Source organism: Trachypithecus francoisi, unplaced genomic scaffold (assembly GCF_009764315.1).
Source record: "Trachypithecus francoisi isolate TF-2019V2 unplaced genomic scaffold, Tfra_2.0 Lachesis_group6, whole genome shotgun sequence".
In the NCBI taxonomy this organism is placed as follows: Eukaryota; Metazoa; Chordata; class Mammalia; order Primates; family Cercopithecidae; genus Trachypithecus; species Trachypithecus francoisi.
This window is the reverse complement of record NW_022681471.1, coordinates 72,383,968-72,410,517: the sequence shown is the minus strand read 5'-3', so window position 1 is coordinate 72,410,517 and position 26,550 is coordinate 72,383,968. Positions and strand designations below refer to the sequence as shown.

Here is a 26,550-nt window from a genome sequence, read left to right as displayed (position 1 = left end):
CTGATGTTTCTTCCTAATTGCTTCCTCAATCTATTTCTTTATACCTTTAATTGTCATTGCCTTACTGTCATTTTCATGTCTTAATTTTCCCTTGACTATTTTATTATCTCTTCTCTGGGCCACTGCTATATCTGTCTAACTGGTCTCCTGCCCCAAGGCTTTACAAACTTAAATCCAGATTAGATTCTTATTTGAAAAGCTTTCTAAAGCTTGAATTTGTAGCCCCCTGTCCAAGTATCTATAATGACTCAATGAGCACTAAAGAATTTTACTTTTAATATGTCAACTAATTTTTCAAGGACTGCTACAACCATCCTCCCATCACACCCAGCCTATCTAGCCCACATCTCAATTACACAGGTCTTTTTGAGGTAGCCTGCCTGGACCCCTTGAATACAGCTTGTTCAGTTCTACCTGTTATTCCCTGCTCCTGAAATATTTCTCCCCTGCCTGACACTAAACAACCTTTACATTCTTCACCATCTTTCCTACCTCATTCCAAGAAGTTTTATTCATTCATTTATTTATTCAAATATTTTCTAAGTTTGGGCGCAGTGACTCACACCTGTAATCCCAATGCTTTGGGAGGCCAAGGTAGAAGTATTGCTTGAAACCAGGAGTTCAAGACCAGCCTGGGCAATATAATGAGACCCCAATTCTACAAAAAATTCAAAAATTAGCTGGACATGGTGGTGCACACCTATAGTCCTAGCTACTTGAGAGGCTGAGGTAGAAGGATCACTTGAGGTCAGGAGTTTGAGGCTGCAGTGAGCTATGATCACATCTCTGGACTCCAGCCTAGGTGACAGAGTGAGACGCTATCTCTAAAAAAAAAATTACTGAATGTCTACTATGTATCAGGTGTTGTGCTAGCTGCTGAGAATATAATGGTAATCAAAATAGTCCCTAGAAATTACAATTACAAAACAAACAATTATTTCATTACAATTGTGATAATTACGATGAAGAAAATGCTAAGAGAGAGACTAATAGGGTGACTTAACCTACCCGTGGGAGGGGGGTGGAGTTCAACAAAGGTTTCCCTGAGGAAGTGACATTTAAGCTAAGTCCAGGGAAAGGGCACTGGTGAAGAAAGCATTCCAGACAGAAGGAACAGCATTATGTAAGGGTATAAAATGTATGGAAAACAGGAATGTAAGGGGATACTGGCAGGAGATCAGACTAAGAGGTAAGCAGGGGTCAGATCATATAAGGCCTTGTAGACTATGGTAACATTATTTGCTTTTTTTTTTTTGAGACAGAGTTTCGCTCTTGTCGCCCAGGCTGGAGTGCAACGGAATGATCTCAGCTCACTGCAACCTCCACCTCCTAGGTTCAAGCGATTCTCCTGCCTCAGCCTCCCGAGTAGCTGGGATTACAGGCGCCTGCCACCACTCCCAGCTAATATTTGTATTTTTAGTAGAGAGAGAGTTTCACCATGTTGGCCAGGCTGGTCTCAAACTCTTGACCTCAGGTGATCTGCCCGCCTCGGCCTCCCACAGTGTTGGGATTACAAGCATGAGCCACCGTGCCCGGACAGGTTATTTGCTTTTATCCTAAGATAAATTCTTTCTCACCGGGCGCGGTGGCTCAAGCCTGTAATCCCAGCACTTTGGGAGGCCGAGATGGGGGGATCACAAGGTCAGGAGATCGAGACCACCCTGGCTAACACGGTGAAACCCCGTCTCTACTAAAAAATACAAAAAACTAGCCGGGCGAGGTGGTGGGCGCCTGTAGTCACAGCTACTCGGGAGGCTGAGGCAGGAGAATGGCATAAACCCGGGACACAGAGCTTGCAGTGAGCTGAGATCCGGCCACTGCACTCCAGCCTGGGCGACAGAGCGAGACTCCATCTCAAAAAAAAAAAAAAAAAAAGAAGACAAATTCTTTCTCAATGGAAAGAAGCCATTGAATGATTTTAAGGAAAGGAAGGACATGGTCAGGTATGTGTGTCACTTTGGCTACTGTGGAGAGAGTAAGTGCAGCGTCTTATATTTACATTTAAGTTTCTTGACCGACGAAGCACATGCTTTCTATGTTTGTGTATCCTCCACAGCCCCTAGTATAAGAAGCCCCTGCTTCTACAGCATCCAAACCAGCTAGCCCTTCAGCCTCTGCTCAAACATGTCCAATACTGGGAAGCTCTCCAATTCTTTTTTTTCTTTTCCTTTTTTTTTCTTTTTTGAGACAGAAGTCTCGTTCTGTCACCCAGGCTGGAGTGCAGTGGTGCGATCTCGGCTCACCGCAACGTCTGCCTCCCAGGTTCAAGGAATTCTTGTGCCTCAGTGTCCCGAGTAGCTGGGATTACAGGTGCCCACCACCACATCCAACTAATTTTTTTGTATTTTTAGTAGAGATGGGGGTTTCACCATGTTGGCCAGGCTAGTCTCAAACTCCTGGCCTCAAGTGATCCACCCACCTCAGCCTCCCAAAGTGTTGGGATTATAGGCGTGAGCCACTGTACCCAGCCGAGAAAAGTTTTTGGTTCAGCGCCATCCCTTCTGCCAGCTGGTCCTAATTTTCGTGTCTAAAACAGCATAAAACATGATGGGTTCTTTCCTTCAAAACAGTGTGAAGGAATAGTTTAAAGAAGGTCAAAGAGTTGGAAAAGTCTGGAACAAGACTACTGAATAAAATGGGAGTAGATGGCAGAGTGCAAACAGGGGAAGGGGAAGTAATGGTAGGTTGCAGGCCAGATTATAAGTGCTTGAGATAGGACTTTTCTTACTAGGCAATGGGAACTGTGTTTAAGTGTTTAAACAGGAAAGTAATACAATTAGAACTAGGTTTGAGGGAAAATTATTCTGGGAGTATAATATAGAATGGAGGACAGAGAGAGAGAGAGATAACAGAGAACAGGAAGCTACTTCTACTACTACAGACAATATTATAAAGGCCTGACATTGTATAAGGGCAATGAAGACAGAAGAGATGTTGGATCCTTCAAACGTGGAGAAAGACAAAAAAGAAATATATTGGAGCTTGAGGGGAGAAAATTTGACATCTGATTGGATGTAGAGTGAGAAAGGATCAAAGGCAAAGAAGCTGAGTTTTTTTCTGGAAGACATGGAAAAGGTGGGATATCAGCCATAATGCAGAATGATCTCAAGAATGTCCTCAAAAAGTTATGTCTTCTCCAGGTTAACTGTTGTTATTTCCTCAACCATTCTTCATCCAGCATAGTTTCCAGACCCTCCACTACCTCACCCTTGTAAACTCTAGTGCTCAGAATTAGTGGTGATGTCGTTTACTAAAATATAAGCTCCTTGATGTGGTTTTTGCTTCCTTCTCAAGGCGATCTGCACCCCTGTCAAGTCAACATTTATTGAATGTGCCAACTGGATATAGAGGTCTGACAGGACAAATCTGGACTCCGTAATTCTCAAATTTTGGCTCCTCAGGAACAAATGGGAGAAAAAAAAAATACAAACTTTCTCCTTTCACATGCCCAAACATGCTAAAAACTGACCAACAAAACCATGAACCACTTCTGCAAAACACTAACATGTCAGAGGTTTCAAGATATACTTAACAGCCCAATAAAGCATCAAAGGGGACTGAAACTACAAGGTTCACTATTGCGAACTGGACACACACCCAAGCTTCCAAGTCCATCTCTCCTCTAAGCCTCTGCTTGCAAATCCATCTACCTCCCTAATGACAGGAAAATTGTCAAAAATTACAAATGACATTTTTTATTAATTTGGAAAGCTGAGAGGTGCTCAGTTTCTCAACCTGTATTGTTTATTTGGTTCTATTTGCTTATAGGCAGGAAAATATTGTAGAGACAGGAAACAAGTGGTAGCAACAGAGGATATTCTGCATGTAGTATAGACTACAAACGACTCAAATGAAGATATAAAAGGGAAAAGTTACAAAATAACATCCTGCCTATCAAATTTAGAAATGACGCTGGGTGCAGTGGCTCACTCCTGTAATTCCAGCAATTTGGGAGGCTGAGGCGGGTGGATCACTGGAAGTGAGGAGTTCAAGACCAGCCTGGCCAATATGGTGAAACCCCATCTCTACTAAAAATACAAAAATTAGCCAGGCGTGGTGGCAGGCACCTGTAATCCCAGCTACTCAGGAGGCTGAGGCACAAGAATCGCCTGAATTGAGGAGGCAGAGGTTGCAGTGAGCTGAGATTGTGCCGCTGCACTCCAGCCTGGGTGACACAGTGAGATTCCATCTCAAAAACAAAAACAAAAACAAAACAAACAAACAAACAAAAAAAAACCTGGTCTAAAATGACTGGAATGAAAAATGCCTTGATCTCACATCAAACTAAGAAAAAGTATTCACAGGATCTTGCCTTCTCACCTATTCCGGATCACCCAGCAGATCAGGGTAAAAGCCTCAAATAGGACCTTCTCTATATCTTAAAGGAATTTCATATAGCATATTCAAATGAAAGATTAACAGAGTCTTTGGCTCCTGCAACCCATAAGCCAAAGTATATGTAAAGACCACCAAGACAAAATACCTCATCCAAAAAAACATGAGAATAAAGACAGATTTGTACCTTTTCCCTGTCCTCCAGGTGGTGGGTACACTTGTTAAGAATAATCTTTTCCACTTAACAGAGATGCTATAACGCACTAACTAAAACACACACATTTTATGATGAAGTTTGACAACTTGAGTTAATGTAACCAATTGCTATGTTTTACCAGGTCAGTGGAGAGTCTGGATTCAAATGTTCTTCACGGTTGTCACACCCACAGGATCACAAACTCAACTGAATCTCCTTTAGGTCAAGTTTCTGTGGAAGAAACTCAGAAAATGGGACCTGGAGAAATACTCTTCTCATCTAAGTTGTCAAAACACCTATGGTCATTTTCAGTAACTGATAATCCCAGTGTAAAATATTAAAGTCCAAATTGTGTGTGTATATAAAATAATTTTATTTACAATAAAGGTGGTACTTCAAAAATGCAGAGAAACGATGGATTATCTAACAAATGGTACTGAGGTAATTCATTAACATTTGGAAGAAACTAAGTTAGTACCCTACTTTACATCACAAATCAACTCCAGGCAAGTTAAGGTTTTAAATGCAAAAACAGGCCGGGCACAGTGGCTCCTGGCTGTAATCCCAGTGCGTTGAGAGGCCAAGGCAGGAAGATCACTTAAGGCTAGGAATTTGAGAGACCAGCCTGGGCAACACAGTGAGACCCCATCTCTACAAAAAAACCACAAAAATTAGCCATGCGTGGTAGCATGTGCCTGTGGTCCCAGCTACTTGGGAAGCTGAGGCAGGAGGATCACATGAGGCTAGGAGTTTAAGGTTGCAGTGATCTATGATTGCACCACTGCACTCCAGCCTGGGTGACAAAGCCAGACCCTGTCTCTAAAAAAATAACAAATACAAAAACAAAAATATTAAATAACTAGAATAAAACTCAGATGGTATTTATTTGCCCTCGGGTAGGGAAAGCCCTTCTAAACCTCTGAGCACAGGCAAAATACACAAAACATTAATAGATTTGACCACATAAAAACATATAAAACATCTGTACATCAAGATAAAATTAAAAAAACAGGCTGGGCACAGTGGCTCACGCCTGTAATCCCAGCACTTTGGGAGGCTGAAGTGGACAGACCACTTGAGGCCAGGAGTTCGAGGCCAGCCTGGCCAACATGATGAAACCCCCTCTCTACTAAAAAATACAAAAATCAGCCAAGTGTAGTGGCGCACGCCTGTAGTCCCAGCTACTCGGGAGGCTGAGGCAGGAGAATCGCTTGAACCTGGGAAGTGAAGGTTGCAGTGAGCTGAGATTGTACCACTGCACTCCAGCCTGGCGACAGAGCAAGACTAAATCACAAAAAAAAAAAAAAAAAAGAAAGAAAGCAAACTATAAACTAGGAGAAGTCCTTGCAATATATATGACAAAGAATTAATATTCTAACCATATTAAAGATTTTATATATCAATAAGAACTGATGAACACACCCCAATAGAGAAATGGGGATAGAGTATAAACAGGCAATCCACACACACACAAAAATGACCAAGAAACACTTGCACACAAATGTTCAACTCTATTATTAACAGAAGAAATACAAATTAAAATACAAATTAAAGAATAACATTTTTAACCTATCAAATTTGCAGAAATTGTCTTAAAAAATAATACTCCATGTTAGTGAGGATCTTGAAATAGACATTCTTATACTGTCAGTGGAAATGGAAGCTAATTTGGCCAAATACATCAAAAGCCTTAAGCATGTTCATACCCTTTGATCCAGTAATTCCACCTTAAAAAAATCTATTCAGAGCATAATCAGAGATTCACAAAAACTGTATACAAGGATATTAATCAGAATGTTTTGTGTAATATCAAAACATTGGAAATAATCTAAATGTTCACCAACAGGAGAATGGTTATACAAATTATGGCACACACATGATGAAATATTATTTAACTATTAAAAACCACTTTTTCAAGAAATATATAGTGATCTAGGAAAATGTTCATGACATATGTTAAGTTAATGGGAAGAACATAAAACTGCTTAAAGCCAATAATCTCATTCTTAAAACAGATAGATACAAACATATTATATGATATATGTAATATAAATATATAAAAGTTTAGAGGGAAATACACAGAAATATACACATACAACAGTGGTTATCTCTGGATATAGTTTTACAGATGATTTGAATTTACTTTACTTTGTATTTTTCTGTATTTTCCAATTTTCTTTTTTTTTTTTTTTGAGACGGAGTCTCGCTCTGTCGCCCAGGCTAGAGTGCTGTGGCCGGATCTCAGCTCACTGCAAGCTCCGCCTCCCGGGTTCACGCCATTCTCCTGCCTCAGCCTCCCGAGTAGCTGGGACTACAGGCGCCCGCCACCTCGCCCGGCTAATTTTTTATATTTTTTAGTAGAGACGGGGTTTCACCGTGTTAGCCAGGATGGTCTCGATCTCCTGACCTCGTGATCCGCCCGTCTCGGCCTCCCAAAGTGCTGGGATTACAGGCTTGAGCCACCGCGCCCGGCCGTATTTTCCAATTTTCTACAAATCTAAATGTAATATACTTTTAAATGCAGAAGAAAAATATAATTTGAAGAGAATGGGAAAGCAGACTGAACATGACAGGCTCAAGGACAAAGCCAGGACACACATGCACTAGAAACTTCTCTCCACACTGCTCCTGGCTTCATCAATCATTTTCCTCTGGGACTATCCATTTAACCAGCTCCAGACAAGTCCAGTTAAACATATTATCACTATTATCACCCAGCCATCTTATCCAAAAGTAGACCAAAGAAGTTTTGTGAATGCCTTGCAGAAATCTAAATATAGTGCATCTACCGTATTTCCCTAATCTACAACCCAGTTAACCCTGTCCATCAAGAAAATTGGTCAGGCTGACAAGACTTTTTTGTCCTTGGTGAACCAATAGTAGCTCCTAGTGCTCACCACTTCTTTGTCTGAATATGTACAAAACAACTCTTAATCTACCCTGGAATTTAACCCAAAATTTGCAAAATTCTCTCCTTTTTGAAAATCCAAAGGACATCTACTTAGGCCCCTAATGTACATATTTATAAAAAATATGTTAATTTTCTTCTTTTGGTCTAGTCAAATTTTTTATCACTTAATTTCATCAAGTAGAAAGATCATAAAATCTCTAGGGCCTTTGCTTTTTTAGCACAGTGGTGCCATCCTGGCTCACTGCAACCTCCGCCTCCCGGATTCAAGAGATTCTCCTGCCTCAGCCTCCTGAGTAGCTGAGATTACAGGGGTGCACCACCATGCCTGGCTAATTTTTGTATTGTTAGTAGAGATGGTGTTTCACCATTTGGCCAGGCCTGTCTCAATTGCTGGGCTCAAGTGATTCACCCTTCTTGGCCTCCTAAAGTGCTGGAATTACAGGCATGAGCCACCACACCCAGCCTGCTTTTTTAAAGATACCTAAATTCAGCAAAAAATAAACAAAAGTCCATTTCACGAGGGGAAGACAAGACCCTCATAAAAGCAAGACTGTTACTAGCTCAAGACTCTGAGTCTTGGCTGGGGTGGTGGCTCAAAGCCTGTAATCCCAGCACTGTTGGAGGCGGAGGCAGGGGAATCACTTGAGCTCAGGAGTTCAAGACCAGCCTGGGCAACATGGCAAAACCCAGTCTCTACAAAAAAATACCAAAATTAGCAGAGTGTGGTAGTACGTACCTGTAGTCCCAGCTACTTGGCAGGCTGATGTGGGAGGATCACTTCAGCTCAGGAAATTGAGGCTACAGTGAGCCATGATCATACCACTGCACTCCAGCCTGGGTGACAAAGCAAGACAAAAGGAAAGAGAAAGGCAAGAGAAAGGCAAGGCAAGGCAAAAGAAAAAAGAACGGAAGGCAGGAAGGCAGGAAGGAAGGAAGGAAATAAAAGTCTACGCTGGGTGCAGTACCTGTAACCTTAGCACTTTGGGAAACTGAGGTGGAAGGACTCCTTGAGCCCAGGAGTTCAAGACCAACCTGGGCAACATAGTAAGACCTTGTCTCTATATAAAAAAATAAAATTAAAATTAAAATTAAAAAAGGGGCTGAGTGCAGTGGCTCACCCTTGTAATCCCAGCACTTTGGGAGGCCAAGGTGGGTGGATCACTTGAGTCCAAGAGTTCAAGACCAGCCTGGGCAATACAACAAGACCCCATCCCTAATTTAAACAATAAAAAAGAGTCCAGGTACAAATAGGAACTTGTAAATTGAATTCACAACTCACTACCACTTATCTGACACAGAATTTGAGTTAGACATTAGTGATCATTTTGCACAGTCTCCTCATTTTATAGATTAAAAAATTGAGTCCCTAAGAGGAAGGTTGACTAGTCTAATATCATTCAGCTACTTTAAGTCAGAACCCAGGGCCTTGGCTCCTCTGCCAAGATTTTATATATATGTTTCATACATATATACATTCTTACATAAAAGGAACAAAACCAATATATTTTACAAAAAACAATTACCCTATTGTGGAATATAAGACTAAAGCTTTAAACAAAGGAATAGTGTAAATATCAGAGTCAAGATTTCAACAAGCAACATATTAAACAAAAGAGAAATCCTAAAAAGCTACAATTAAGTAAGAAATAACTCATTCTCAGGCTTGGCACAGTGGCTCATGCCTGTAATCCCAGCACTTTGGGAGGCTGAGGCAGGTGGATCACCTGAGGTCAGGAGTTCGAGACCAGCCTGGCCAACATGATGAAACCTCATCTCTACTAGATATAAAAAATTTGCTGGGCGTGGTGGCGCATGCCTGTAATCCCAGCTACTTGGAAGGCTGAGGCAGGACAATCACTTGCACCCAGGAGGCAGAGGTTGCAGTGAGCTGAGATTGCGCCATTGCACTCCAGACTGGGCAACAAAAGTGAAACTCTGTCTCAAAAAAAAATTTAAAACAAAGAAATAACTAATTCTCATTACTGTTATTCTAATAATTCTACCCTATCAGAAAGAAGTGATGTTTTACGGACACCAAAGCTCCTAGGATTTTGCCTCAAACCATCTAACGAAGACAAGAAAGCACCTGACCAGCTAAATACAGAGTGCTTTACATCTAGCACCACGTCCTTGGGTTACATGGAATAAAGAAAAGCCCAAAACAAACACACACATATGAAGTTCAGCTCCAGGGGGCAAAACTGAAAAGAAAACTTAATTTTTTTTTCTCTTCTAAGTATATAGAACAGGGCTGGGCCTAAAAGGGTGTAGCTACTTTTTTAAAAAGCCAGGCAATTCCTCAAAAATCTAAACACTAAGTTACCTATGACCTAGCAATTCTATTCCTAAGTATATATCATCTAAGAAAACTGAAAACATGTTCACATAAAAACTTGTATATGAATGTTCATAGCAGCAGTATTCACAATAGTCAAAAGGTGGAAACAACCCAAACGTCTATCAACTCAAGAATGGATAGACAAAATGTGGCATAACCATAGGATGAAATATTGTTCAACCATAAAAAGTAATCAAGTGGCCGGGTACGGTGGCTCGCACCTGTAATCCCAGCACTTTGGGAGGCTGGGAGGCCGAGGTGGGTGGATCACCTGAGGTCAAGAGTTTGAGACCAGCCAGGCTAACATGGTGAAATCCCATTGCTACCAAAAATACAAAAAATAGCTGGGCATGGTGGTACACATCTGTAGTCCCAGCTACTCAGGAGGCTGAGGTAGGAGAATCTCTTGAACCTGGGAGGCGGAGGTTGCAGTGAGCTGAGATCATGCCACTGCACTCCAGCCTGGGTGACAGAGTAAGACTCTGTCTCAAAAAAAAAAAAAAAAAAAAAAAGAAAGAAAAAGGAATTAAGTACTAATACATGCTATAACACACATGAATCTTGAAAACATTATGCTAAGTGAAAAAAGCCAAGCACAAAAGGCCACATATTGCATGATTTCATTTATATGAACTGGCCAAAATAGGCAACTTTATGAAAACAGAAAGTAGATTGGTAGTTGCCCAGGGCTAGGGGACGGGGAGGGGGGGCAGGGGGCAGGGAATGAGGAGTGATTGCTAATGGGGTCAGGGCTTCTTTTTGGGGTGAATATGTTCTAAAATTGATTGTGGTGACAGTTGCACAACTCTAAAAATTGTAAAAATTGTTGTACCCTTTAAATGAGTGCGTTGTAGCATGTGAATTATATCTCAATCAGCAATTTTTTGTTAAAAAGGTAGGCCCCTGGCCGGGCATGGTGGCTCACGCCTATAATTCCAGCACTTTGGGAGGCTGAGGCTAGCGGATTACCCGAGGTCAAGAGTTCAAGACCAGTCTGGCCAACATGGTGAAACCTCGTCTCTACAAAAATATAAAAATTAGCCGGGCATGATGGTGGGTGCCTGTAATCCCAGCTACTTGGGAGGATGCAGGAGGAGAATCCCTTGAACCTGGGAGGCGGAGGCTGCAGTGAGTCGAGATTGTGCCACTGTACTCCAGCCTGGGTGGCAGAGCGAGAATCTGTCTCAAAAAAAAAAAAAAAAAAAAGTGGGCCCTATCATTTTTATCAGATCAGCATTCCTGAGCTAAAATTATCTATGCCCAAAGCCTTAAACCCCTCCAGCACACAAAGCAGTCAGAGTGAGAAGCTGTTATCTTCCTGGTTCTTTCTAGTTGCCTAATAACATAGCTGGCTTGCTCTGGTCTCAAGTCAATTTGGAAACAGAGAGAGAATCAAGAGAATCAAATCAGGGGACCAAGCAAAACAAAAGTGAACAGCAAACAATAAGCACATGAAAAATGCGCAACATTAGCCATGGGGGAAAATTCAAATCAAAACCACAATTAGATACCACCTCACACCTACCAGGATGGCTAGAATCAAAAAGACTGACAACAACAAGTGTTGGGGATGATGCGGAGAAATTGGAACCTTTACACACTACTGGTGGGAATGTAAAATGTTGCAGCCTAAATGTGGAAAGCAGTCTGGCCATTATACAGAAGGTCAGAGTTGTCATATGATCCAGCAGTTCCACTCACACGTATATATACTCAAGAGAAATATAAACATGTCCATGCAAAAACTTGCACACAGATGTTCACAGAGCATTATTCATAACAGCAAAAAGTGGAAACAACCCAAATGTCCATCAAACGATAAACAAAATGTGGTATATCCATATAATGACATATTATTCAGCTATAAAAAGGAATGAAGTATTGATACATGTACAACACTGATGAAACTTGACAATATTATGCTAAGTGAGAGAAGCCAGTCACATATTATATGAATCTAGTTATATGCAATGTCCAGATTGCAAATCCATAGAGACAAAAAGTATAATAGATTAGTGGTTGCTTAGACATGAGGGGGATGGGGAGATGAAGGGTGACAGCTAAAGTGTACAGGGGTGATTAAAATTCTAAAATCAATTGTGGTGATGGTTGCATGACTCTGTGAACATTCTAAAAACCACTGAAGCTCTTAAATGAGTGAATCTAAGGTCATAAAAAATGAATGACAAATACAACTCCATTTCACTTGAAGAACTGAAAAATGCTTGCTTATTCCATTAATATCCTTAAGCCTGCACACATTTACTATTAAGTCAGGTAAACCAACTCCCATCTTTTGGCTCCTCCTGGGGTTCCCCCAACAGTATCATTCCCTGGTAGTCTTCCCGAATCCACTTTCCTTCTGCAGGAGAAGGGATCTCCCTCAGGCTTCCCAGCAGGCCATCTACCCTCAAGTTACTTCTTCCTTTGGGGCAGGAGTTCACGGTCATCAAAACTAAAAAGTTGAGATTTGGGAGTTCTTTCCCCACCGAGACGGAGTCTCGGCTCTGTCACCAGGCTGGAGTGTAGTGGCACAATCTCAGCTCACTGCAACCTCCACCTCCCGAGTTCAAGCGATTCTCCTGCCTCAGCCTCCTGAGTAGCTGGTACTACAGGCACATACCACCAAACCCAGCTAATTTTTGTATTTTTAGTAGAGATGGAGTTTCACCATGTTGGCCAGGATGGTCTCAATCTCTTGACCTCGTGATCCACCCGCCTTGGCCTCTCAAAGTGTTGGGATTACAGGCGTGACGGCCATCGCGCCCGGCCTAGGAGTTCATTTATACTCCATTTGTTGACAGCTTCTGGCACTGGAAGAGTCTCAGAGTGGTATCTTCTGTTGTAGCCAGATGTATCTGGGTAGGGAGATAGTTGTGGCCTAGTGACAAAAGCCCTGGACTCAAAAAAGTCTCCAGAAATCTGTACTCAAACTTTTATTCTGTCCCTTACAGACTGTGTGACCCTGAGCAAGTCACTCAACCACTCCGACCCTCATTCTCCTCATTTGTAAAATGGGGATAACACCACCTAATCCACAGGGATATTCTGAAGATTAGTGCTTACAAAAGTATCTGAAACAGAGATAATAATTCAACAAACTATTTGCCAGGCTCCATACTAGGGGCTGGGGACACAAAGATAAATGTAATACTAGCTGCCTTCAAATTGTTCACAGTGTACAAACGCTGTTGATAGGAAATCATTTTCTTTCTTCCTTACCTTGCCTTCTTTTAGGATGGCAGTAGCAATTCAGAACTTTGATTCTCTGCCTTGGTATACTCTCAACTTTGTGCTTTCAATGCTGATAGGATAGCAGTTACGTTTACATCCTTCATTCTCAAAAACGGGGAGATGGAATGGTTACTTAAATGTTATGGGGAAAATATCCCTTTTATGCCTTCAAGTTATTATCATCACTGATTTCTAACTCTTCCAGGCCTTACCCAAAGGTGTTTCCATGGTAAAAGTATGCTTATTCACACTTTAAAATAACTTACAGAAATACTCCCATTCTCTCTCACTTCTTGTACCCCCAAGCCTGCCTGGATTTACATTCCCGAAAAGACTGGTCACAAAGGATCATTTCCCAGTTAGGCTACCTTAATGACCAATTTCTCGCTCACCTCCTGTTTTTGAGATCAGTTTCTACTCTAAAAACGAAAGAGCTTTCAAGAAAAATACTAGATCAGTTTATAAACAGAGGTTGACATAAAGTCACTACAGGGAAAATGTAGATCTCAAAATGTTCTAACACATAACTCATCCTTCCCTTGGTGGGACAATTCCACAAGTCACAGAAAAATATTTTTCATTTTAGAATAGATTTTAAGAGAGCCTTTGCCGAGAGCTAGTTCTTTAAATGTTCAATTGAATTTTAAGCAGTATTATACATGTCCAAGAACATCATGCTATTTTTAGCTAACAGGTAGGGTTGCTGTGTCTACAACCATTTGGAGCAATCAGGAATGAAACCATTAAATAGCATCTCTCACTGTGGTATCTTATCATTTAGCATTTCTATTTCTATTTTAATATTTTCCAAAGCCTCATCATAAAAAACACCTGTAAAGCACCCATGCTAGGCACAATACAAAGTTCAAATAGAAAGAAACAGTTCCTATACTTCATTATGGGTTAAACCCACATTAAGCAAACCAGATATATGAAAGAATCTTGGCTGGGCATCTCATGCCTGTAATCCCAGCGCTTTGGGACGTCGAGGTGGGAGGATCACTTGGGCCAGGAGTTCGAGGCCAGCCTGGGCAACATAGTGAGACCCTGTTTCTATAAATAAATTAACAAATAAAAAAAAAAAGAATCTCACAGAGCATTCTCAAGTTGCCACCAACCTCCTAAGTGTCCAGGGGAGGAACATTAGGAAGCAATTGTCCTAAACCCATCATCTTTTTAATGCTTGCACACCTTTTATGTATCAAAAGAGGGGTAAGGAAAATGTTCTAGGCCGGGAGCGGTGATCCAAGCACTTTGGGAGGCCGAGGTGGGTGGACTGCTTGAGCTCGGAAGTTCAAGACCAGCCTAGGCAACATGGCAAACCCCCATCTCTACTAAAAATACAAAAATTAGGCTGGGCATGGTAGCTCACATCTGTAATCCCAGCACTTTGGGAGGCCAAGGCAGGAAGAATGCTTGAGCCCAGGAGTTCAAGACCAGCCTGGGCAACATGGTGAAACCCCATCTCTACAAAAAATACAAAAATTAGCCAGGCGTAGTGGCGCACACCTATAGTCCCAGCTACTCAGGAGGCTGAGGTGGGAGGATGGCTTGAGTTTGAGAGGCGCAGGTTGCAGCGAGCCGAGATCGTGCTACTGCACTCCAGCCTGGACGACAGAGCCTGACACTGTCTCACGCACACACAAAAAAGTTCTAAAACTTACTGTGGTGATGGAGGCACAACCATACCTAAAAGCCACTGAAATATATACCTAAATGAGGAACTGTACGGTAAATGACTTCTATCTCAACACCATTTTAAAAAGGAGACAAATTGTCTTACTCTGATTGTTCTAATTAGTCAAACCTATTTTTTAAGCTCTCATGCTAAAGGCTATCTAGGTAAAGGCTGCACTGGTTTGGCAAGGGCGCCTCAGAGGCCACCATGGAGATCACTCTAACCTTCCCCTGCATGTCCATCTTTCTTTCCCTTACACTCTTCCTAATCTCTCCTCTGTTATTTCCCCAGTCTCCTTCTTGCTGCTCCTCCACTTTTAACTAGGTGTTAGGTTCCTCAGATGTTCACAAGCATGGTCTGTCCCAACTAGTAGACCTCAGGATTAAGCTGATTTGCTGACCCTCTGATGCTGACCTTCGGTAACTTTCCCTTCTTAGGCAAGTTATATCTTGGTTCTCTTGTCATTGTTTCAGTATGGGGAATTGGACCACTTGATCCTTTCCAGCTCTCACATTCACATGAAGAAAAAAAATTCAAGTAATGAACACTTACTTGGCCAATCACATGCAAAGTCTCTTGCCAACCGACATACATGTATTTGGATTATTCATTTTGTAAATACCCACCGTGATGCAATCCTCTGAAGAACCACACTTATTTATAAATTGATCAACATGGAGTCCTTATTTTTAAAAACTAGCACTTTATCAAAGAAAATTTAGAGCCCAACACAGAATGCCTGACAGTCCCTCTGGACCAGTCTCCAGGGATCTGTTTTCAAAGGGGGGGGGGGGGGGGGGGGGGGGGAAGCTTTTGCATGTTGAGGACTTGTTGGATTTACCAAACCAAAGGAGGAAGTAAGATTGATTGGGGTGGCAGAGCCTTAACAACAGTGGTTCACCTAAATCCTAAAAGAAGAAAGGCCTTATTTGGCAAGTGGTAGAAAGAACTAGCATAAAACAGCACCTCAACCTACATTATAAACTCTCAGAAATATGCTCAGAGAGCAATAAACACTGCAGGAATCCCCCTTACCCTGGACAACTTGCAGCTTTTTATGCAAACCAGTTGCATTCCCCCAACAAGTCACAGAAATATGTAGTCACTAGTATCCAGCATACCCCCACCACACACATTCACAGTATTGTTTCCATGTGCCCAACATCAGAGAGCAAAACCGAAAGAAACATCAATTTCTCCTACAACATACACACACAAATATGCAAGAAAAACCATTTCCTTTGCAGAACCTGTGTTGTCTAAGTTGTGGGCATGAAATGCATAACTATTAGTTGCTAATAAAAATCAGACGGTTTGCTCTGTACTGGAAAGCGAACAGCACACACATAAATCATAAAAAAACAATAACCCTAAGGTGCGTTCCTCATCAGTAAGCTGAAAACCAAACAAGGAGAGAAATGACTCAAAGTGTCCATGTGAATCCCTCTTTCCCATTACCTCAGACCAACAAGCTCTCTCTCCTGTGAGTTACCTCCTTACACTTCTGTCTTCGATCAGAAGAGCCTCGTGGAAAAGGTCGCAGGCTCTCTCTTCTTTCCCTTCAGGCTCTTGAGGCACTGAAGGAGCATGGGGGGAGGGGAACGGAAAGGACAAAGGTAGGCGCTTTCCATCCCTCTCAGCTTGGCGACAGGGCTCCCAGCCTCTCCCCCTCTCACCGCGGAAATAGAGCACCTGCCAGGGAGAGGTCGGTCCCTGCCACCTTAGTAACCGGCCCACAGGGCCTAGGTGTCCCAGGAGCCCAGGCGCTGCAGCCCTAGGCGACAAAGGGGAGGAGGCGAAAGAAGTCGGGAATGGTACGAATCCCTTGCAAACAAAAGGGAGGGGGCAGAATACCAAGCCGTTCGCGGCTGTTCTCAGAGGTGGCCAGGTTGGGTGGAGAAATGGGTTTTGGGGGAGGGGAAGATTTAGAAAATTCCTCTGGGGCAAGGGATTAGGGAGCTGCTTGGGGGCGCAGCAGCCGGCAGGAAGGGGGCTGAGACAGGACAGAGGCCCTGGGGCGAGAAGGGGGCACAGCTCGCGGTAGGGGAGAGGTGACGGCCAAGAGGTGAAGAAGGCCAGACTGGGCCCAGTGTGGGGTGAGTGGGAGCAGAGCCCCGCGCGGCGCTCCGAGGGGCCCTGAGGAGGCTCTCAGGAGGCTGGGGGCACGCAACGAAGGCATTCGGGGGAGAGGGCAGAGTTGGGGGACGCAGTGTTGGAAAAGAGGCTGAGAACAGAGCCATAGAGAGGTTAGGGGGGACTGCGAAGGGGCCTGACCCCCGTCCGCCCCACCTCACCTGGCGCCGGATCGGAGTCCAGGTCTAGTACTGAGAAAACGCCAGCTCCAGCCAGTCCCTCCGTCCCGCGCGGGAGACCACGGACACAAAGCGGGGCGCGCGGGAGGAGGGGAGGAGAGAGGAGGGGAAGGAGGGAGGAGGAGGAGGAGACGCCTGAGGCGCGCGAGTGGGGGAAGGAGGGGCACCCGCCGCCCTCCTCCTGGGTCGGGGGCGGGGCATGCGGCTGGAGGCCGCGCTCAGCCGGCCAATGGCCACTCCACCCGCCCGCAGGCTAGGGCGCGCCTTCCCGCGGCTCACCTCGGCACCTGGGCCTCGGTTGGCCCCAGCCAATCAAACGCCTTTATTTGCAAGGACCAGCCCCGCCCATTCGCCCCAGCCAAGGGCTGCTCACTGAGAATACAAAGAAGGCCCCCCGGAGGGGAGGGAGTAGACTCCAGCTCGCCTATCCCAAGGGCATGGTATCACCTTTTCAGCGCGTTTATGGGTCTTTCACGGTCATCTTGAGGGGAGGGGAGTGGGGGTCACAGAGGTTTGGCCCAAGATCACTTAAGAGGTCGGATCTCTTCTACCTGAGGTCCTTCTAACCAAGAGCTGCTCTCCTCTTCCAGGGAACACAGTTCCCTGTCTTCCTGTGGGCCCTCCGCCCCCTCCTCTTTTTCCAATCGCTCTAATCTTTGGATGCTGCTTCCCGTAGGCTGCTGCCCACTACTGGCCTTCTCCTGCACTGCAGCCCACATCAGCAGGCTCTGAGCACAGCCTTAATTGATGCTTCCAAGCCGCCCAAACCAACCCCTATCCAGAAGGAAAAGGAGAGAGGAAGAGGTTACTGCCCTAGGGTAGAAGGGACCTGGTCAAGTGGCTTTGTTACCTAGGATGGCAAAAAGCCAACACGTAATGTAAGTCTAACTCCCCCACATCATCTCTTCCCACCTTCCCTTCTCCTACCTTCAGGTCTGTACTGGGCCACAATGGTGACTGACTGGCCGGCCCGTTTCAGAGCAGCTGCAGCCTGCTCATGAGTTGCATTCCTCAGATTCACTCCATTCACCTGTCCAAAGAGAGAAGCTGTGAGCCACCCCAAAAGCAAGAAAGGGGGTCCTCTGCACTAGCAGTTAGGTGAGGGAAATGGGTACCCCACCCCTAAGCCTGCTTAGATGCCTTTCCCAATATTCCAACCTTGCCCCTAAAACAAGGCCTAAAGGATACGACATCTCTAGTGTAATAATTATCTTCATAAAGGTCGAATGCCAATCAGGGTTAAGATCCAAGAGGCATTCATTTCCTCCTCAAAGATAAGTCTGGTCCTGGTCCCTGTCACTAAGGATGTCTACAAAAACAAGGTAAGTTTTCTCCAGTCCTTAGCCCTCCCCTCATCTCAAGAAGCATTCCTCAGAGGAAGTAAGGTCTCTCGCTCTCCAGTTTACACTGACACAGTTCCCATCCTCCCACCTCTCCTTTGTCTCCTCACCGATAAGATCCGGTCTCCCCTGCGCAGCTCCCCACTCAGGTCAGCTGGGCCTCCTGCCAGGATGAAGGAGACAAAAATGCCTTCTCCATCCTCTCCTCCTACGATGTTGAAGCCCAGGCCTGTGGAACCTTTGTGCAGGATGATCTTGCGGGGCTCTCTGGTGGGAAAGGAGTGGAGGAGTAAGGACTAGGTAGATACGGACTGTTGTCCTTTGAGGGCCAGCCTGGAACAAGGTCCATACTTGCTGTAGGGAGTAAGGATGTGGTTCCCTGTGTATGATACGCAGGGCCTCCCTTTGTCTCCTGAAACCTGCTTGGCTGCTGTTCTGTCAGGTGCCAAGTTTCAGTTCCTCTTCCCTCCCTTCTTTCCAAGGGCTTGCAGTCAACTTCCCAGTGGACAGTCCCCTACTCTCTCGGGTCAACAAATTCCTACCCTGAACTTCAGAGACCAAATCTCAGAGCCCACTCACTGGTCCTCTTCCTTCCCAGATACTCCTATCCTACCAATCCGTGTGATGGACCCTGGACCACAAGAAGAGGAAGCAGTTAGGGGCAGTGGAGTCACCCTGGGGTTGACTGCACTCATCATCCAAACGAAGTGCACACTCACTTCACAGATACTCTTCTGCAGTCTCAAAATTTCACCCATCAACTATGACCCCTCCTACCTGCTACCCCAACAACATATTTAATCAGCAGCTAACACTATGTAGTCCCAGGGGGTTGCAGCGCCTGGGTTCTTAGGGGGACCCCAGGTTCCCAAAAGGAGTCTAGAAGCCAAACTGAAGAGAGCAGACAAGCACATGAAAAATGCGAGTAAAACTAACCACATCTAACGAAGCCCTCTGTAAAAGGTCACAGTGCCATCAGCCCAACTCCCAGGGCACGTTCCCGGCCCACCGCCTTCACTTGTTACAAGCATCTTTCCTCGGAAGAGCCCAAAGCCCCAAGCAAGACTCTTCCTTTCTTGCTCCCAGTCTCAGGGGCGAGGCTCCCTCCCTGAGTTCCGGATGCTCTTGCTCCTAGCCCTCCACTCCTACCTGGCATCCCCTCCGGGCCGCAGGGAGCGGAGCGGCCAGGCCCACCTCTGCGAAGCCCTCCTCCAGGCCGAAGCGGAGGCGGAGCCCAAGCCCGTGGCCAAGCCGGGACCCTTGGAGAACTTGCGGGCCCTCTCCATAGCTCCTCTGTCTCTCCCCCGGCCGCCTACCCTTCCGGCTCCACTGCTGCCTGCCCGCCAGCCTCCCGGGCCCCACCCTGCAAACCTGTCCCCCGGAACCCCGGCCGGCCCGACCAGTTCCAGGCCCCGCGCAGCCGCCGCCGCCGCCGCCGCCGCCGCCGCCAGCGGGGCGGGGCGGGGCCGTTGCCGGCGAGGCCACCGGGCCGGTCAGAGTCCCGCCAGCCTCACCGGCTGAACTACTTTCTTCCCTAATTTGACATGGTTGCAGCAGAGCGGGCTGCAACTATCTCAGGGCAGGAAACTCCGCTGCCCTCACCTCCTCAGCCCCCTAAACACTCCACCCCATCGTTTCTTTATCTGCACTTTTGGACCGGGGCCACTCGCTCGGCACTCCCCCTGATGGTAGAACTTGTCCCTGCAGCCACTTCTGTCCCTCTCTAGGTCCCCAAGGCCTGAGAGAGGGCCTTGGACCCCAAAGCCGGGAGTGATGAGGGTCTTATCCTCTTCTTTTCCATACTACAAGGAGCCTGTGGCCGGCCAGAAACGGCGAAACGGATTCCTCCCCTCCCCAATTCTGGGTAGATTGAATGGATGTTGAGTGGGGGGGGGGGTGGTCTTACCTGGTGAAGTCCTCCTCAGCCAGCATGTGCCTGGGAATAGGAGAGTAGCGGGTGGGGGGAACCTGAGGAGGAGCAGGGTAGCTGACCTTGCTCTCCACAGCCCCGAGATAACCCGGCTGGAATTATGGCTTATGTGGTTGTCAGCCAAGGCAGTAAAAGCTGGAATCAAGAAAGGGAGACAAAAGTTCAGAGACTGGTCGAGGCAGGTACCCCAAACTCCTCCAAGGACTTTCCCCCACACCCCACTTCAGGTGCAAAAGAGACCAAGGGATGCTGATTCCTCAGGCCGCACCTCCCCACTCCATCCACCCGCCACCCAGGGTTCCTCCTCCGCAGTCCCTTTCTAAATCCTTGGCTCACTCCTGTGAGTCTTAGAAAGAGCTGAAGTCAAGGCAGTCTACAAAGAAAGGCATGACTAGAGGTGTGACTAATAATAATCCCTCACATCTCTATAGCCTAATACAGTTTTCCAAGGGCTTTCTCATCCATGATCTCATTTGATCCTTGCAGCAGTCCTATGAGGAAGGCAGCACATACATCATTAGCTCCTTTTTGCCAAAGAGGAAACAAAAAACAGGTGAAAGGGACTTGTCTAAGGGCACCCAGCTCTAAGGGACAGAGCTGGGGGCCGGGCACGGTGGTTCACACCTGTAATCCCAGCACTTTGGGAGGCTGAGGCGGGCGGATCACAAGGTCAGGAAATTGAGACCATCCTGGCCAACATGGAGAGACCCCGTCTCTACTAAAAATACAAAAAATTAGCCAGGCGTGGTGGCAGGCACCTGTATTCCCAGCTACTCGGGAGGCTGAGGCAGGAGAATTGCTTGAACCTGGGAGGCGGAGGTTGCAGTGAGCTAAGATCGTGCCACTGCACTCCACCCTGGCAACAGAGCGAGACTCTGTCTCAAATAAACAAACAAAAAAACAAAGACAGACCTAGGATCCGGACTCAGTTCTGTGCACTATCCTCTGCAGCTTCTCTTTTTCCTCTTTTTAAAATTCACTGTCCATAGAAGTTGTCAGAAATTGCCAATGCTGACTCTATGGCAAGTCTTCACAGTGGGGCACTGGGCAAAGTTTTCAATTAATAATAATGGCACCTCAGATAAACCTTATTGGCTGCTACAGTGCCACCACTGAGCAAAGCTGCTTGGCCTCTCTTAACAAGGGGTATGAACTTCTTCCCCTCCAGAAACCAGGGGACAGAGCTTTAGGCCAGGGACAGAGGCTGATGAGTACGTACTGCTGGCGTAGTCAGGGGGAGCGTACATGTCGTTGAGGTGGAGGCTGCCTGGCTTGGCCACCTTCAAATACACCATATCAGATGTGTTCTTCAGTGAGGCCACAGCTTCCTCGTGCCTCACATCCTGCAGATTGGTGTTGTTCACCTAGAAGACGAGAGGCCTCAGGCTGGGACTTGGGAGAAGGAGAGGCGTCTCCAGGGAACCCGAGAGATGCCTTTTCAGTGAAATTCAACAGCATGCTAACAGAGGCCCAAGTATAGTGCTATGAGGAGCAGAGGCAGGAAGTAGGGGATAGGGCAAGACCCCGGCCACAGAAAGAAGTAGGCCTTTGTATCTGGGCAAACACAACACAGATGATAACTCTTGAAATTCCCCCATGATGCCTCATCCCTGAGTGAGGTTTAGGCAGAGTGAGGGGTACTGGAGCTCCTCCTCCCTACCCTATCATTTGGGCATCCCCGTGAAGTCTGTCTCACCGCCAGCAGCCGGTCCCCGATCTGTAGGCGTCCATCCTTCTGAGCAGCACCCCCCTCAATGATCTTGGTGATGTAGATGCTGTTGTCTCCTGGGATGTGCTGGTTGCCAATACCCCCAGCAATGCTGAAACCCAGGCCTGAGTGGGAGCCAGCAGGGGGTGGGAGAGGCCCACAAGGAGAGGTTAAAGTGTTGTCGATCCCAAATCCAAGCCCCCTCCCCCAGCCAACCCACTGGCCCCACAGGAGCTCCCTCCAGGGGATCCAAACACTAAGCTGCCATCCTGAGATGAGTAAGGGTGAGGCCTGAGGTCAAAAAAGTAGGCTGTGAGTTGGAACAGGGGGAGTCAGGCAAGGAGTAAGGCCATTCCCTTCCAATTCCTTATGGGGCCAGATGGGATCTGGGGCCTAGGGCTCTGGCTGGAGCACAGGAACCTGGAGGGCCGCACCTTTGGGCCCTTTGAGCAGGTTGACCTCCATGATGGTCTCGGGTGGAGGCTGTCGCCTCCGCACCACCAATCGCACCACAGGGCCTGCCTCCTTCAGCGCCTCCACTGCCCGGCTGTGTACCACCTCCGACACGTCCACCTCATTCACCCGCAGCACACAGTCATTCACCCTGTGGGGGAAGCCCGAGACGCATGACACTGTGCCCCCACCCCTCCACTCCCTCTCCTGCTTCCTCCCACTTCTCTGTCCTCCCCTCCTCTGCCCTCCCACCCTGCCCTCAGATCTAATGGAAGGGTCATCCTGCCAGGCAGGCTTTCCTCCCCTCATCTCTATCCTGTCCTTGCCACCCACAACCCTGCTTCCAGGCCATCTCACCCCAGCCTCCCATCCATGGCAGCTGCTCCACCAGGGATAATCTTGGTAATAAAGATGCCAGGGTCATCAGGGACATGGGGATTGTCGATGCCACCTGCAATACTGAAGCCCAGGCCAGAGTTGCCCTGCAGAAGTGGGAAGAAAGGCACAGTCTGTTCACTCTAAGGGCAAAAAAGAGAGTTCTGGGTACCCCATCTCCCCTTATGTCCCAGAGCTAGTTCTCCAGGTCTCAGAAGGGGCCATGGCAGGCTGGGCACATTTGTCAGAAACCCAGCCTCTGCTGACCATTCTGGGAAACTCATCCCCTCCCCAATACCCCAGGCCTCAGTGAACAAGGTCAATTAATATTTGCTAGTGAGTTGATTGATTGATGCAGTGAAGTGGCCTTTGAGGGCCGCTGTTTCTCCATCCTCTTAATGCAGGTCCCCCCATGGGTCTTGAAACCATGATTCGGGGGTCTCCCGTCTCCTGGCTCCAACCCTCTCCTTCCCTTTCCGCTTTTCCCCACTGGCAGACTCACCCGCTCAAGTACAATTTCCTCATATTTGAACATGCCATCGCTGCCATTCACCTAGGGGGAGACACAGGCAATTCCCTTAGTGCCCCCTGCCCTTCCAGTCATCTGCCCCTTGGTCAATCTGCCTCCTCCCCTACTCCCACAGAGTAGAAGAGCCCAAGTGCACCCCAGGTCACCTCTTGGCCACAGATGAGGACAGGCTAACCCAGAAGAGGCCACTCCCCACTCACCCCCCACCCCTGCTTTGCTTCCAACCATATCAGGCCAAACCCAGCTGCTCATTTAGCCCAGATCAATTGTCTGAGACTGAGCCAGCCAGTGATGCACTCACCGAGAGGCTGGGCTTCAGTGCCTTGGGGTTCACTAGGAGGAGTGCAGGGCTGGCCTAAGGGGGATGGCAGAGATGGAGCATGGAGGGCAAACCATGCCACACCCAGTGTCCATAGGGGATACCCAGTGGCCTAGACAGATAACCCTTCCCCTTCTGAACCACAGTTCTCCCTGACTGGGGGATCATAGACTCCCACTGTGTCCGAACTGGAAGGACAGCAGACATCATCTTGTCCTGTCCCCTTCATGTGACAGTAGGTGACACGGAGGCCCAGAGAGGACATGGGATGTGCCTAAGGGCACACTGGGAGTTAGCGGCAGAGCAATGGGATCTCTAGGTGTTCTTTTGGTTACAGTAAGCTCTTAAGGCCCTTGATGTTTTGGTCACTCATCCCCATACCCCAGCAGAGCTCATGGAGAAAGGACAGTTGCCCCACTTTGGAGCACCTCGTGAGTCTTCACTCTATACCTCCTTCTTGGACTCCAGGAACCCAATTCCTCAAATAGGTAGAAGGAGTCAAAGTCCTAATCCATTTTCTACCAAAGGATTTTTGGCCCTGAGCCCTTCATGTTTCCCAGCAGAAAGGGTGAGGGTGGGAGCTGGTCAGGAGTCAGAGACAAAGCCAAGGGTGGGACTGGAGCAAGGTAAACAAGATTCCCCATGAGGGAGAAGTTGGTGACCCACAGACTGACTGGCAGCAGAGTCCGTGGTCTTCAATATGCAGTAGCCATGCAAGAAGAGGCAAGGGAAGGGGTCAGAAACACAGGGGTGATTTGACCAACCCACAGAGATGGCCTCCCAGACAGGACATGTGTGCATCCATTTGTCAAGTGAAAATGTGATTCTGGACATACAAGCAGCACCTGCCTGCTAGCTCTCACTCTTACCTCCAAGAATGGAAAAGCCCTCTTGCCTGTCTCCCCAGGTATCCTGGCACCCCTCCCCCACCTTTCTCTGGCTATGTTGTCCCTTCCCTGACCTCTGGCCTGCTCCTCAGAAGCGGGGAGCTGGAAACCAGGGTGGGGGCTCCTCCACATGTCCTGCTCTGCTTCCCCCATCCCACCTACACCCCACACAGCTTTGGCTTCAAGAAGCAGAGAGGAGGAGAGGGGGAGAGGACTAGCTTGTCATGCCTCCACCATTTCTGGGCTGGCCCTACAGCTGTGGGAGTTGGTGGGAGGACTCCGGCTGCAGCCTTACCCTGGTCTGTGACCCCAGGAAGAAGAACTGAAGGCTCTTTAGAGACCCGAAACCAATACAGCTACCTTAGGTACCATGCAACAGACACAAGCAAAAGGACACCCATGTGGCTCTTGTGTGCATTTGGTGTACCATGTGTGCCCACATGTGACAAGCCAGGCCTCAAGCCCAGCCCAAGTGGTACCCAGAGGCTTCCGGTTCCCAGTGGTACACCCTCTAGCCCCCACCCCTACTCAGGGACCTTGTTCTCAGGGCCAAGAGCCATCCAGGGATCAGCCCTGGCAAAGAAACCTTGGCCAATTGGCCCAGCCTGGGATTGCCACCTGTCTCCCAGCCAGGCAGGACAAGCATAAGAGAGTGTTTGCAAGGGAAAGGCCTCCAGGACAGAGGGGGCAAAGGAGAGAGAGGGACTCACTGGAAAGGGCAAGAGGCCAAGGCAAAGGATGTGGGGAAGCAGTAAGTGTGGACAGACAGAAGGCCAGAACCGAGGGCTCTTCTCCCCAGGAAGTCCCCACCTTTGCCTCTGAGTGACAGCACATCCTATCCCCAGAGGGCAGAGGCAGCCAGAACGGTCACCAGCTTGGGGAAGTCATCACCTGCCCTCAACAGCAAAGCCTCCTCTTCCTCTCTCCCCATCCTAGGAGCTGCAGAGCCAGATAACCAGACAGGCCCTCCGCCTTGCGTGCCAGGGACCTGGCTCTGCCAGCCCAGCCTCCATTTTGCTGCTTCTCCCACAGATGCTCCTTCCATTTTCTAAGCTGGCAGTTTAGGCTGGGAGTGGAAGCCGGAGTTGTGCCCAGCACCCAGGGGCTCCCAAGCTGTGCCAAGTCAGGGCTGGGGGGGCTAAGCCCTCTCACATCTGGAGATACCCAAGGGGGACATGCCCCACTGGGGCCAGTCCCTGCACCAGGGCAGCTGCCCCTTGCTGGCTCCAGGCACCATGCCTGCTCTAGAGCAAGGAAGCTTGCTTCAGTTCCTTCAAATCTCCCCCCCGCCCCCCGCCACCCCACCCCGGCACACACACTTCAGAGCTGCTTGGACAAAAGAGTCTGTCCTTCTCAGCAGCCTCTCAGCCTTGCTTGGGACGTGTCTCTCGCTCCTTCCTCTCCCCTCCCTTGCCTGTCAATCGCCTCTCACCAGAGACAACACACACACACACACACACCAGGCACACGCGTGCACACTCTTGCAGCCACATGCTCACACACATATACATGTAGCCACACACACAAACACAGCCATCCCTGCAGCCTCCTCTACAGAGACCTCTCCACATTCAGAGTGACATCTCCACACATCCATGTGCACATCCACACACAAAGGGACTGGGACGGAGAGGGACTGATGGCATCGAGGGATGAAGCTCAGTGAGCCGGGCACATGGGCTCCTCCACACGGATTCCCGGCAGCTCCACTGTCTTCCTCCACACACCCCAACATACATACACACACATATGTCCCCCCTACGCAGAGCACCATGCCCCCTCCTCCCCTCCTGTGGAGACACACACCACACGCAGCCCCCGCAGAACCTCCCGCCCCCTGCCAGACACAGAGACATTGCCAAACCCCCACACTGAGACAAACCCAATTCCCCCACACAGGAAAATGTGACCCTCCGCCATGCCCTTACCCCCTGACACACACGGCTCCTCCCAATCTCCTTCTAATGGAGACCCCCAAACAGACACACACAGGGAACCACACATT

General features: G+C 47.6%; 1 protein-coding gene and 1 pseudogene across 1 annotated transcript in view; both read right to left on the bottom strand.

The window, feature by feature from the left end:
* Nucleotides 1-26,550, bottom strand: part of DLG3 (discs large MAGUK scaffold protein 3) — a 58,442-nt gene that overhangs the window by 31,039 nt on the left and 853 nt on the right. The window contains 9 exon segments of the mRNA XM_033200826.1: nucleotides 17,932-18,034; nucleotides 18,455-18,611; nucleotides 20,251-20,365; nucleotides 20,368-20,409; nucleotides 21,494-21,638; nucleotides 21,971-22,107; nucleotides 22,417-22,586; nucleotides 22,793-22,917; nucleotides 23,313-23,363. Of these exon segments, the coding sequence (XP_033056717.1) occupies nucleotides 17,932-18,034; nucleotides 18,455-18,611; nucleotides 20,251-20,365; nucleotides 20,368-20,409; nucleotides 21,494-21,638; nucleotides 21,971-22,107; nucleotides 22,417-22,586; nucleotides 22,793-22,917; nucleotides 23,313-23,363 (1,045 nt within the window).
* LOC117078725 lies at nucleotides 21,237-21,398 on the bottom strand (annotated as a pseudogene).